At 34.1% G+C, this 15,116-nt stretch overlaps 1 protein-coding gene across 1 annotated transcript; it reads right to left on the bottom strand.

The window, feature by feature from the left end:
* Positions 1-384: 384 nt before the first annotated feature.
* Positions 385-2,562, bottom strand: LOC114188150 (calmodulin-1). The gene is made up of 2 exons (XM_028076696.2): positions 2,394-2,562; positions 385-1,131 (listed from the first exon to the last, which is right to left on the bottom strand). Exons 1-2 carry the CDS (start codon positions 2,467-2,469, stop codon positions 758-760), a joined length of 450 nt encoding a protein of 149 aa, XP_027932497.1. The 5' UTR covers positions 2,470-2,562; the 3' UTR covers positions 385-757.
* Positions 2,563-15,116: the final 12,554 nt, after the last annotated feature.

The raw sequence follows: 15,116 nt of genomic DNA, 5'->3' as shown, positions 1-15,116 counted from the left end.
CTTCACGTGTCCTCTCCTCCTTTCTCTCCACACTCATGCCAGTCTCTTAAAAAAAAAGATGAAAACTGTCAATTTCTACCTTGTTTATCATTAAAACACTTACTGTGAACTTCAATTTTTAAAATATATTTTCCTGTACTAAAGCTACTTCATAAAAATAATGTTTTTCGCTCAGGCATTGGAGATTAATATATATATATATATATATATATATATATATATATATACATATATATAGTCTCCACAGCTCAGACAATAGTTCTGTAACTGCATCAGTAACTTAAAACTCGGAGAAAGAAGGCAGTGCCACATTTTGCAATTTAAACTGAAAGCAGATTTCATTGAATTGAAAAGATCATAGAAACAATAACATGGCAGAAGATATAAATATTAACAGCATTAGCCACCCACATGTAAAAAACACAAACTGCATCCAATTGTTCTAGGTTTCATAATAATAGCCAAAAAAAGATGAAAATGGAGTAACAAAGCATGGTGAGACACAGCTAAAGGAAGCTACTAAAACAAGGGATAGAGCAAACAAGTAGGATACTAAGAAACGAGGGACAGAGGAAACAAGTAAGGATACTAAGGAGCAGTAGTACCAATTAAAGCAAACAAGAAAATAGACACTCAACTAACAAAAGCTAATAATCCCAAATGAAGATGGACCTAGTGGAAATAGAATTCCCAACAAAACTTATCTGCCCTATCCCTCTTGTATGCTTTTCAAATTTTGGTTATGGTTGATTTGTCCTCACTTGGCCATCATCACTTTGACAAACTCCTCATAGTTGATCTGCCCATCGCCATCAACATCAGCCTCGCGAATCATCTCATCAACCTCCTCGTCGGTCAGCTTCTCCCCCAGATTTGTCATAACATGGCGGAGCTCAGCAGCAGAGATAAAACCATTCTGATCCTTGTCGAACACACGGAATGCTTCCTTAAGCTCCTCCTCTGAATCAGTGTCTTTCATCTTGCGAGCCATCAGGTTCAGGAATTCTGGGAAATCGATGGTTCCGTTGCCATCAGCATCAACCTCATTTATCATGTCCTGCAGCTCTGCCTCAGTTGGGTTTTGCCCAAGTGACCGCATTACAGTCCCAAGTTCCTTGGTGGTAATGCAACCTAAACCACATTACAAAACTGTTCAACAGAAATATGACTCATTCAAACCCACAAGAGAAATGCAGGTCAAAGTTTTCAAAACATGAAGGAATAAAAAACACAAATCACGTTATACTGGAAGTAAAGTTTCAGAAGAAAAATATAATTTGAAGCACGTACAACAACGGAAAGTGAAGAACATTATACAGTATCATACACATCCTAGATATTTGGTAACAATTTTCCAAAGAAATGATTAATTAACAATTCGGACAAGAGTATCCATGGTAGTAGGGTTTGCCTATCAACTGAGACACTCATAGCAGAAACATGCATAGAATCTAGACAGAATGAAATACATAGTTAAAAACCAAAAATCTAGCCAAACAAGAATATCTAGCTAAACAAATGATCCAAATATCCGAGTTCATCCCATAAATATGCACATGCTTCACTAACACTGCTTACTTCAGTTGCCAAAACAAACCCGTATTCTTAGTATTTACAAAGGACAAACTTACACATTTCTGAATCTACATATCACATAAGACTCCTACGGAAAAAACAGATCCATAATATAAAATACAGATGTTTTCCCAAAACGATAAGCACAATCATACACAAGTTAAAATGCTAAATCCCGTATTCTAATTCTAATCAGACACAAACAAGACTTGTCATCAACAACCCAATAGGATGACACCAACAGATCCACCAACCAAAACGGTCCAACAAGCTAACATTCTATTCTCAGACACCACAAAAAACATAAATCGCCAAATTTAACACAACAAACTGCCACCCTTCCCAATTCAACTTTGCAAATCACAATCCACATCACCAATTTCCACATCTACGAAAACCATTCCGATTTCCCACACGTGCAACAAACAACAAAAAGCAAACCCCAGTTCAAAATCCAAAATCGCTAAAAATCCATTTCCAATCCCAGGATCCAAATCCACCCACACCCGGAATCATAACTCCACACAAAACAAAACTTCATTAACAAACAAAAAACCACGAGAATCGTAAAAATTTCCACATCAACATCCAAAAGGTCAAACAAAACCGGAACCCTATATCACCAAGTATAAGTGTCATACAAATTCAATCCCCCCACCCCCAATCTACCAAAAATATCAAAATTTGCACACACAAAAAACACAAACATGCCCCCAAGAACAAACGAATTGCGGAAAGCAGATCTGGGAAAGAGGGAAAAAAGAGAGAGAAGAGAGAGAAAAAAGAAAAAAGACAGAGAGGGATCTGAGGAGAGAGACCATCGCCATCCTTGTCGAAGAGGCTGAAGGCCTCCTTGAACTCGGCGATCTGGTCGTCGGTGAGCTGGTCGGCCATTGGAGCAGAGAGAGGGGCGTTTGGGAGGCGAGAAAGTGAGGGAAAATGAGAGAGAAGGAAAATGAATGTGGAATACAAAAACAAGAGGAATGGGGTATATATATAAAATAAAATAAAAAATTATATTTAATATATTCATTTAATATATATTCCTTACACCTTCCTCTCAAGCTATGGTCCCAAACTCTCTGTGCCATTTAATGTTAAATTCTGTCACTTTTCAAAGTCATGATCTTAAAATTTTAAATTAAAAAAATTAGTTTACTTGTATATTTTATTATTTAATTGTGAAAAAAAATTCTATTTTATTTTCCCTACATTTTATTGATTCATTCAAAATATCTTACTAATTTCTTAAAAATAACGTTGTTCTAACACCATTATTGTTAATTTATCTACCTTATTAGACAAAATTGAAAATCTAATGATGTTGTGTACAAAATCTTTCATGGTAAATTTTGTGAATAATAATAATTGTAAAATATGCAATTAAAATTAGAAGTTTTTAAGCTAAATTGTAATTTTAGTTTCTTTATGCATATTATTTATGAAGTTATTTATTTTTACTGTTTTGGTCCTTAAATTAAAAAGAAATCGTAAATTTGATAAAAATTCTCAATTTTGCATATATTATGATTCTTTTTATGTTCGTCTAATTGAACCTTATACCTACCTAACATAGTCATGTTATTATCGATATTTCAAATATAAATAAGAAATAAATATATTGTAAGGACATGAAAAATTAGAGTAAGAAAAGATGATATGACAAACAAATGAGTATACACTAAAAAAATTAAATAATGATCAATTTTAATAATAAAAATATGTTTTAAGACTAATTTTTTAATTAGAGACTAATTTAGAAATTATTTTTTTAAATAGAGATCAATGTTTTTGGTAGTCAAAATCTTGTTAGTTAATGTTAGTGATCAATTAAGAACCAATTCATAATAGAAACTATTTTAGTTACCAATTTAGAAACTAATTCCAAATTTTTATTCATAATAGAAACTATTTTAGTTATCAATAATTTTTAGTTTATAAATTGGTCATTATAGTGATTAATTATTTGGTCACTAAAATTGGTCATTATTTAAGAATTTTCTTGTAGTGAGATAATATGATATTGTTGGTATCGCGCAACAGAATATTTAGTATTTAGACAAAAACCAAGAAGAGAGTGAATTGGATTCTTAATAAAAATCGTGCTTTTAAAATTTTCCCTTTTAATATCAAAGATCAATTAAAATTATTTTCTTTATTTTAATAAACATAATAAAATAAAGAGAGTAGAGAATAGAAAATTGCCTAAAGTATTTAGAAAACACCTCTCTTGAATCACACAAGAGATGAAAACACCTCCATTGAAATTCACAAGGGATGAAAACACCTTCCTTGAATCACACATGGAATGAACACCTCCTTTGAATCACACAAAGGATGATTGGCTTCTCCTAGCAACAACAAAAAGACTCAATCACTCAAGATCCCACTTGATGAAAGTTATCACTCTACCCATACTAGGTTTTTTAAAGCCTTCCCACAGAGATTTCTCAAGTACTCAGACTTCTCTAACTTCTGTTTCTTTTACAATGAAAGTCTACCACTTTATTTATAGAAGCCTATTTAGGAATTAGGTTAAGAATATGAAAAGTTAAGTCACAATTGTCACAGATAATCGATTATCACAAGTGATAATCGATTATTCTAGAGTAGTTTCTGAAAAAAATTGTTTTGTGCTGATAATCGATTATCCTCTGAAATAATCGATTATTCTAGAGTAGTTTCTGAAGAATACTTATGATAATCGATTATCATAGTGATAATCGATTATCACAATGCGTTTTGTAAAAATAAGACTTTCTCTCAATGCTCTACTGTTTGGGTTCTGCCTTTTGACTTTTGATCTACTAATTTAATTATCTTAAATAATATACACAAATTACAAGACTTCAAAAGCAACTAAACTCTTAAGTCTTCAATTAATCTCTTGAATCGAAGCATTCTTTAAGTCTTCAACATTTTTCCATGCATCATCATCAAGTCTTTCATACTTCTTTATAAGTCATCATCATCATCAAAACTCCTTATTGGAGGAAGATGTCCATCTTCTTCTTTTTGTCAATAATCTCCCCCTTTTTTATGATGATCAAAAATTGCTGAAGACTTGTGATGTGTCCTGTTCTTAATAAACAACTTAAGAGAAAATAGTAGTTAATCCAAATAAAAGATAATTAATTTTTCTCTCCTTTTTTAAAACATAAGGTATTCCAAGATATCAAATAACACATATCTTTCCCTTAAATAGGTACCACTTATCACAAGATAATAACACAAATATATCTCCCCCTTTTTTATCATAATCAAAAATGAAATTCTTTAGACAACTCCCTCTAAATTAGATAACTTAAGTTCCCTTTTATAAAATTGTTTAAGATATAAAACTCCTCCTACATGTAATATTTTTCCTTTTTGATACAAACATTTCAAGAACAAATACTCCCCCTTAATCAAAGACTCCCCCTCAATCAAAGAGAGACTATAAAGATTAAAAAAATATAGGTTTAAAGAAGGAAATGTTATATTAACAAAATGAACTCCGGCGTACTAATTTGAATTTATGAAGTAATTGTTGCTCATGGTCTAAATTTTCGAAAAGCTCACTCAAATGGTAAAGAATTTGAAAATATGCGTCCTACTATGCAAGATAATCTATTATCAACTTAAGATAATCAATTATTGTTTCACAACCAAGCATAAAAATTTCCAGATTTGTTGATAATCGATTATCCTCTGAGATAGTCGATTATCTAATCAATTATCTCATCAGAGTTTTCCAGAAAACACTGAAATTAATGATTTTTATGACTTTTTCACATATCTAAAATTCTCAAACCCATTATAAAATCACAGAACTCACCAAGATACTAAAACTTTGATAAATATATTAGCTCTTGAACATCCAAAGGGACTTTTTTTTTATTTTGAAATAAACTGTGAGATAGAGAACAATAATATTTTGGCCCCCAATAAACTTCTTTGGGTCCTTTGAGGTTAGAGACATGTTACTTTATAATAGGAATCCAAGCACATCTTCCATTAGGGACATCAAAATGTTTGATTCTACATTTATTTGAAGTGTGCCCCTTTGCATACAATAAAAACATGTTACACAATTTATATTTCTATAATAAGGCTTACCTTTTTCTACCCATACCTTATGGGCTCTTTTATTCTTATTCTTAGGAGCTTGCTTGTTGTTACTTAAATCATTTTTCTTAAAATTAGGCTTTTTAACACTTTTATTTTCTAATGTATCTTCAAGTTGTTTTTATAGAATATTTAAATCAAACATATAACTTTTGCAAGATGCACATTCAATAATTTCACTCTCTTTATTTTCTAAAATTGAAATTTTATTTTTCAAGACTTCTTCTTCCTCAAGAGACTTTTCAAACTTACTTTGTAACTCCTTAAAATCAAATTTTAATTTCTTATGAGCAACATCTAATTTACTAGATTTAAAGAGAAATTGTTGAAATGCATCATATAGAGCATCATAATCATTTTCACCACAAGAGGTTACCTCACTGTCAGAAGAGTCATGGTCAGCAATCAAACACATATTTGCTTCCTCATCAGATTCAGTAGAGTTGGTTGAGCTTGAAGAAGAACTTGAATCGTTATCCTCCCATTTCTTTTTCTTGAAAACCTTTTTGCCCTTCTTCTCTTTACCCTTTTTAGCATTTGGGCAGTTTGCTTTTATGTGACCTGTTTCACCACATCCATAGCAATTGAAATTTGAAACAAAGTTTTGGTTTTTGTTTTTATACCTTTTGTGATGTCCTTTGCCTTTGCTCTTCATAAACTTTGTGAATTTCTTTATCATGAGACTCATATTCTCATTGTTAGAGTCATCATCTTCTTTGAGGCTTTTGCTTTTTAAAATCTCATATTTTAAAGCTATGTTCCTTTTCCTTCATTGGTCCTCTTCTTCATTTAAACGCCTAAGTTCAAGTTCACGCTCTCTCAATTTACCAAAAAGAGCCGCCATGGATATTGTTGCAAGATTTTGTGACTCTGTGATGACCGTCACCTTTGGCTGCCAAGTCCTGTTCAAGGATTTAAGAATTTTTATATTTAATTCATCAATGTGTGTGAATCATTTCTGCACATCGTAGATGGTTTCTCTTTATTGCATCTGAAACATTTTGTACTCTTGGATTAAGGAGTTCTTGCGTGCCCTTTTTACGTCATTTGTTACTTCATTAGTCACACGCAAAATTTCCCACATATCTCGTGCATTGGTGCATATTGAGATCCTGTAAAACTCATCAAGGGTTAAAGCAGATGGAATAATATTTCTAGCCTTTACATCGTACTGAGCTCGTCTATTTTTGTATGCAGTCCATTGTGAGAATGGCTTTGGTTCCTGCACATCATTTACAACATTAACAGGCACAAATGATCCATTTAACACTGCATCCCAAATACCTCTATCAACAGATTCCAGAAAAATTTGCATCCTAACTTTCTAGAAAGGATAATTTTCACCAGTAAAAAGAGGAGGTCTGTTGATAGACGCACACTCAGCAAAGGTTTGATTTTGTCCAACCATTTTCGAAAATTTTGAAGAACTATCAAAGCAAGCTCTGATACCAATTATTGGTATCGTGCAGCGGAATGTTTGGGGTTTGGACAAAAACCAAGAAGAGAGTGAATTGGGTTCTTAATAAAAATTTTGCTTTTAAAATTTTCCCTTTTAATATCAAAGATCAATTAAAATTATTTTCTTTATTTTAATAAACACAATAAAATAAAGAGAGTAGAGAAGAGAAAATTGCACAAAGTATTTATACTGGTTCGGATCAAAAGACCCTACGTCCAGTTGTTAATCTCTAAAAATGAGATTAACTCAATCACTAAAATAAACCAAACTTACAATCAATGATAAGAAAGATTAGGTTTAGAAAACACCTCTCTTGAATCGATTATTCCAGAGCAGTTTCTGAAAAATATTGTTTCGTGCTGATAATCGATTATCCTCTGAAATAATCGATTATTCCAGAGTAGTTTCTGAAGAATACTTATGATAATCAATTATCATAAGTGATAATCGATTATCACAATGCGATTTGTAAAAATAAGACTTTCTCTCAGTGCTCTGCTGTTTGGGTTCTGCCTTTTGACTCTTGACCTACTAATTTAATTATCTTAAATAATTTACACAAATTACAAGACTTTAAACAACTAAACTCTTAAGTCTTCAATTAATCTCTTGAATCGAAGCATTCTTTAATTCTTCAAAATTTTTCAATACATCATCATCAAGTCTTTCATACTTCTGTATAAGTCATCATCATCATCAAAACTCCTTATTGGAGGAAGATGTCCATCTTCTTCTTTTTGTCAACAGATTTGTGTGAAACACGATTATTTTATTACTAAAAAACTTGAACTATAAATAGAAAACTAACAAATGGGGTTTCATTTTATAAAAGCTTTCATATCTCTAAACTTATTTATTTTCTCTTCCTCTATAATATTTGTAGAATTCTAACCAATATATTCATCTGTTTGAAAATCAAATTACATTATAGGAATCTTGGTTTAGAGGGCTTTCATTGTATATGATCAAAGTTTGGATCAGAGTAAGTTCATCATTAACCTTTCTCTTGAGTATGTTTGGTGATATGCTTCAATGTAGGGAAAACTTGTTTGCATGTGGCTCTTTCGAGTTTAAGATAATATTTACATGTTAGTGGTCACTAGGATGTGTTCAGATTCCTAATCTAAGTTTGTCTTTGTGTAGATAGAATATCTTGTGAGAGTTCGAGTTGTGGTGCTTGGTAAAGAAAAAAGGCTTAATCCAAGGAAAGCTAGTTGTTGTTCTTTTCATTTGTGAAATTAGCTTAATTCTTTATTTATGAATTGAATGTTTTCTGATGAGAGGTGAATATGTCGATTGATTATTGTGTGTGATTTGTTTAATGAATTTAGTGGGGTTGGAAGTTTTCTATTAAGTTTTTTTTGGATGTTTGAACTAATGAACAAGTTTAAATCCTTGAAATATATCAGTTGAGCCAAGTGGTTTATTGGAGGTAAATCTTAAATTGAGTGTATGCCATTTTGCTTAAGGGATAAGTAAGAACATCTAAATAAACCAAACGGGTAAGGTAATATAGTTAAAGGGTTTATGCAGTTGTTTAGAGAAAACTTCAGATGATAGGTGTAAGATCTTATAAAATATAGTGAAGAATGACTTAGATGAATGGTATAGAAGAGAAGGGAAAATGTGTTTAGTGAGGGTAGTAAACAAAAATTGTAAATACACAAATTAGACGATATTTGTAATTAAACTAAATAGACTATATTTTACATGGCAAAATAGAACAAAAGATGCACAAAAATGAACTAAGAAAGCACTAGGTATGATATAATATGTGATATGAAGAAGTAAGTATGGAATTTATAAGGTTAAAAATGGTAGATGATGAGTGTAGTTACATAGAGCAAATGTTATGTGTAAATACACTTAGTAGGTGAAACATTAGATGAAAGAAAAGTAATATGTAGACATGGCCTATCAGACAATAGGTAGATGAAAGCAATAAACGTTGCATAAGAATGACTTGATCAAATGATTGGTTAGATGGATGAATTGAGTTGACGATAGGTAGATGAAAGCAATAAATCTATTGTTTAATTAGGATTTTTTCAAATCGGGTAAAATGAGCTTTGAAAGGATTTGTGTGGTTAAGCTTGGTTAGAAGATAAATGTTCTAGGCAGATGACATGTGTTAGATGCTCTAGTTAAAAGAGTTTAATTGAATATTATAATATGTTAAAATCCAATAGAGAACTTGAATAAATCATCTAGAGTTGAGTTTTGATGATACATAGATGTTTCTTGGACATTCTAATTTGTTCTTGTGTTGCTGAAGTAAAAAAAAATCTCATAACACATCAATAGAAGACACAAGAATGATTTGTCTAATGCTTCATAACTTTATAGACGATGTAAATTTTGGACAACTTCTAAAGGTTGAGAAAAAACTAAGGTTTGCGAGCCTAATAAAGAAAATAAAGTGTTCTTAAAAATGGAGAAGAGAATATGATAAAAGACAAGTTATCCAAGAAGTGCATCATCTAGTCAGTACATATCTAGATTTGTCTACTTAGTATTTGATGGCTTCTTCTTGTCTCCATTGAAGCTTGCATGAAGAATGAAGGCTCCATGGATGGTGTTGGATGCGGAAGCATGAAGGAAAGAAGCTTAAGGTGTTTGGTTTGGTGTAGGTGAAAGGATTCTTAAGAGAGGTGAGGCCAACTCCTAAGGAAGAAGACTAGAGTAAACTAGAGAAGAGTTTACTCTAAGGTGGGCTCAAAAGAGATTTGTGCACAAATTTGGGCAGCAATTCATTACTCAATTTCAAGCTGAAAAATACATCTTCTAAGTCTTCTATTTATAGGCTAAAATGAGACCAAGGAGTCTCCAAAAAGTGGAGGTAAAAAGGAGTTTAGAAGGTTAAATTTTGGAGCCAAAAAGAAGCATGTGGGAGGTGTGACTTGCCACCTAAGCAAGTCACACTTGTCTTGCCATGGGAAGCTAACTCTCATCCTTGGAGAACAAGTTTGAGAAGCTTCTAGGCTTTTCTAGAGTAGACACACTACTCTTGGCCCATTTGGCCCAATTCCCCTTCTTGGTTCCAAATTACTTCTAAAGCCCAATTTCCTTTAAGGCCCAATACATGGCCTAATGAAAATCCTATTCTATTGGGCCCAAAATACAAAGCCCAAAATAAAATCCTAATCTAGTATTTACAAGCAAAGTGTCCTAGGCTAGGTCTTCACATCTTCCTTGGCCCATGTGAAGTTCATCTTGGGCCTTGCATGCGCATTTAAGGCCCATTCCTCTTGTATTCTCCTAGCCATAGCTCTTGTTGTAGGTCCTTTGGCTCGAGGCATCTCATCATCCCCTTCCTCTTGAGAAGGATTTGTCCTCAAATCTGTAGTCTTTGCCTCATCATCTGTACCACCTGCAAAAGGTATTAAGTCAGCAACATTAAAGGTGGCATGCACATCATAGCCTTTAGGCAACTCTAGCCTATACCCATTATCATTTACTCTTTTCAGCACTTTAAAGGGACCATCACCTCGAGGGCTAAGTTTAGACTTCCTTTGCTTAGGAAATCTATCTTTTCTAAGGTGTAGCCACATCCAATCCCCTTCTTCAAAAATCATTTCCCTCTTCCCCTTATTGTTGTACTTAGCATACCTCTTTGTTTGTTGCTGGATTTGGCTTTTAATCTTTTCATGCATTTTCTTAACAAAATCAGATTTTGCCACCCCTTCTTTATTAATAAAATCAAAAGATGTAGGAAGTGGTAGCAAGTCCATGGGAGTGAGAGGATTAAAGCCATAAACAACTTCAAATGGAGAGATTTTAGTAGTCCTATGAACTACTCTATTATAGGCAAACTCAATATAGGGAAGGTATTCATCCCAAGATTTGTGGTTCCCTTTCAAAATTGCCCTTAACATAGTAGACAGAGGCCTATTAACAACTTCAGTTTGCCCATCAGCTTGTGGGTGACATGAAGTAGAGAAATTAATCTTAGTTCCTAACCTTGACCAAAGTGTTTTCTAAAAGTGGCTAAGGAACTTGGTGTCTCTATCAGAAACTATGGTGCGAGGTATACCATGAAGCTTGACCACATCTCTAAAGAAAAGCCTAGCAATGTTGCTAGCATCATCCACTTTGTGGCAAGGTATAAAGTGTGTCATTTTGCTAAAACAATCTACCACCAGAAAAATGGAATCAAAACCCCTTTGTGTTCTTGGGAGTCCTAAGACAAAATCCATACTTATATCTTCCCAAGGGGCTGAAGTAACAGGCAAGGGGGTGTATAATCCATGAGACATTGTTTTAGACTTAGATTGTAAGCATGAAATACATATATTACAAAGCCTTTGGACATCCTTCCTTATAAGGGGCCAAAAAAATTTCTTTTTTAAAAGACCTAGGGTTTTTTCTACCCCAAAATGACCCATTAATCCCCCTTCATGTGTTTCTTGAACAAGGAGTTTTCTTTGTGAACCTTGGGGAATACAAATTTTTCCTTCTTTAAACAAATACCCCTCATTCACACAGAAACCTCCTTGAGGTCTTTCCATACATTCAGCATAAGTAGAGGAAAACTCAAAATCCTTATTATACATTTCTGGAATGTGATCAAATCCAAGAATTTGGGCTCCCAATTTTGAAAACAAGGTGTGCCTTCTAGACAAGGCATCAACCACCACATTAATTTTGCCCTTCTTGTACTTTATCACATAGGGAAATTGTTCCAAGAATTCCATCCACTTAGCATGTCTTTTATTTAGCTTATGTTGGCCCTTCAAATATTTTAGCGACTCATGGTCACTATGAATGACAAACTCTTTGGACACAAGGTAGTGTTCCCAAGTTTGAAGGGCCCTAACTAAGGCATACAATTCCTTATCATAGGTGGGATAGTTGAGGGAGGCACCATGAAGTTTTTCACTGAAATAAGCAATTGGGTGCCCTCTTTGCAACAACACAGCACCTATTCCTACACCGGATGCATCACACTCTAGCTCAAAGGTTTTTGAAAAGTTTGGTAAAGCTATAATGGGTGCATTGGTGAGCTTTTCCTTGAGTTGCTGAAAAGCAGACTCTTGTTTTTCACCCCAATTAAAAGATACATCTTTCTTGACAAGTTCATTGAGGGGTGAAGCCAAAGTAGAGAAGTTAGGAACAAACCTCCTATAAAAGCTTGCCAAACCATGGAAGCTCCTAACTTCTCCAACATTTTTAGGAGTAGGCCATTCTTGGATGGCCTTTATTTTGTAGGGTCAACATGGACCCCATTTTTATTTACTACAAAACCTAAGAAAATAACACTATCTACACAAAAAAGTGCATTTCTCTTTATTTGCAAACAAACTATTTACCCTAAGAATAGTAAGGACAGACCTCAAATGGTCTATGTGCTCATGCAAGCTCTTGCTATAGATCAAAATTTCATCAAAGTAGACAACCACAAACTTTCCTATGCACTCTCTAAGAACGTGATTCATTAGCCTCATGAATGTGCTAGGTGCATTAGTAAGCCCAAAGGGCATCACCAACCATTCACATAGTCCAAATTTGGTCTTAAAAGCGGTTTTCCACTCATCACCTTCTTTGATTCTTATTTGGTGATAACCACTCTTTAGATCAATTTTAGAAAACATGAGGGACCTATGCAACTCATCAAGCATGTCATCAAGCCTAGGGATTAGATGCCTATATTTGATGGTGATGTTATTTATAGCCCTACAATCACAACACATTCTCACTTTCCATCATTTTTAGGCACTAACAAAACAAGCACAACACAAGGACTAAGGCTCTTTTGAACCCAACCCTTCTCCAACAATTCTTGCACTTGAGACTCTATCTCCTTTGTTTCTTGAGGATTTGTCCTATAGGCTGGTCTATTTGGAAGACTTGCCCCAAGCACTAAATCTATTTGATGCCTAATTCCTCTAAAAGGAGGAAGCCCAATTGGCTCTTCCTTAGGGAATATATCCTCAAACTCTTTCAAAAGATTTTCAATTTTAGGAGGTAGACTCTTAAGTTCAAGAAATGTGGCAGTGCATGGTAAACAATAAGAAGCATGAAGGTTGTTCATCATTGAGAACTTGGTTCAAAGATTTTATAGTCAAAATGTTCTCATGTTGAATGACCTTGGGAGAAGGAACACCAATCTCTCCCACCTCAGATTCATCTTTAGTTACTTTTTTGGGAGAGAGGGAGGACTTTTTTTATCCTCTTTTCTCTCCTTTTCCAACTTCTTTCTCATTTGGATTTGATCCTCTACCACTTGGGATGGTGATAAAGGATGCAAGACAAATTTTCTTTCCTTGTGAGTGAAGGTGATTTCATTGGTAAGACCATTATGCATGGTTTTCTTGTCAAATTGCCAAGGTCTTCCCAATAAAACATGGCAAGCTTCCATAGGTACTACATCACATAGCACACTATCTTCATATTTCCCTATAGATAACTTAACCTTCACTTGATGTTGGACTGTCAAATCCCCACTTTCATTAAGCCAATGCAGTTTGTAAGGTTTTGGATTGGGAATGATAGTCAAAGCCAACTTATTAACCAACCTTGTACTACAACAGTTGCAACATGAACCACTATCAATAATGAGAGAACAAGTGTTTTCTAAAATTTTACATCTTGTATGAAAGATGTTATCTCTTTGTGTTGGCTCTTTTGGAATGGGTTGGTTGCTAAGAAGTCTTCTAATCATTAGAAGGTCTCTTTCACAAGGATAGGTAATTTCCTTAGACTCATCATTAGACTCCTCACTAGAAGTCTCACTCTCACTTTCTTGCTCATCTTGGCTACTATAGTGGTCAACACCCCTTAAGATCATGGTCTTTTTGGTGGGGCATCGAGATGCAACATGATCTCTACCAAGACACTTGAAACATTTGATTTCACTAGTGCGAGTGTGTGAAGATGTGCCTTCCCTTGGTTTCTCCTTTTCCTTGAAACTTTTGGAGGGTTCCTCTTTGACTTGCTTACCCTCCCTCTTGAATTCTTTCTTGGTATAAGAGTTAGAGTAGTCATTTCGAAAATTTTTCCTTAGAATTTGTTGCTCTACCTTTATGCAAAGTTGAACCAAGTCATTTAAGTCTTGGTAGGGCAACAATTCTACTCTATCTCTTATCTCAAGACTTAAGCCACTAAGAAACCTTGCAATGGTGGTATCCTCGGACTCCCTAATCCCAGCCCTCATCATATATAACTCCATCTTTTGTCTATATTCTTCCACTTTCATTTTATTTTGATGGAGTCTTTGGAGTTTATCCATTAGCTCTCTATGATAGTAGGAGGGGATATGTCTTCTCCTAAGGGCTCCTTTGAGGTCATTCCAATAGTTGACCTCAGGACTTTGATTGATTCTCCTATCTCTTTCGAGGGCAATCCACCAATACATAGCATTGCCCTGGAAGCTAAGGGTAGCTAAGGGTACTTTCCTCTCCTCACTTATTTGATGGCAAGCAAAGAGTTGCTCAACCTTCATTTCCCAATCAAGATAAGCTTCAACATCATCTTTCCCATAAAAAGTGAGGGAGGTCTATTCTAATGGCTATTGGTTCCCTAGGCTCTCTTCTTTCTCTTCTTAGAGGAGGAGGAGGTTGATAGAAGTTGTCAACTAGTCTACTATCTTCTTCTTCATAGTGTGTGACTAGTGTTGGAGTGTGGGAGTACAAGTGTTGACTCCTATTACTCATCCTCTCATGCAACCTTTCCATATTTCTTGTTCCCATCCCCTCTTCATCTAAAATTTGATGAAACCTATCTCTTTCTTGTTTTTCCCTTTCCCTTGCAATTATTTCATCTTCCTTCCAACGTAGTAGTGCTCTCAAATCAAAGGTAATTTTTTTCAAACTTATTTCTTCTTCATTTGAAGCACCCATACATTGAGAAGGAGGTTGAGACATTTTTTTTTTTAGATTTTAGAAGACTTTGGTCTTTAAAAGAAAATTTCAAAGAAGAAGTAGATAGCAAAAGCTTTTAGTTCTCCTCCAGGAAAGAGAGGTGAATCACTTGGATT

This window comes from Vigna unguiculata, chromosome 6 (genome assembly GCF_037176805.1).
Source record: "Vigna unguiculata cultivar grain cowpea cultivar isolate G323 ecotype 2 chromosome 6, ASM3717680v1, whole genome shotgun sequence".
Lineage (NCBI taxonomy): Eukaryota > Viridiplantae > Streptophyta > Magnoliopsida > Fabales > Fabaceae > Vigna > Vigna unguiculata.
Note: the sequence above shows the minus strand (reverse complement) of the source record. Positions and strands in the feature narration are given on the sequence as shown.

What these genes read in the sequence shown, in the direction of transcription:
- LOC114188150 (XM_028076696.2), bottom strand. Translation starts at nt 2,469, where the DNA reads ATGGCCGACCAGCTCACCGACGACCAGATCGCCGAGTTCAAGGAGGCC. An exon ending in CTTCGACAAGGATGGCGATG is followed by an intron (nt 1,132 to 2,393) that starts GTCTCTCTCCTC and finishes AATGTGGTTTAG; the next exon opens with GTTGCATTACCACCAAGGAA.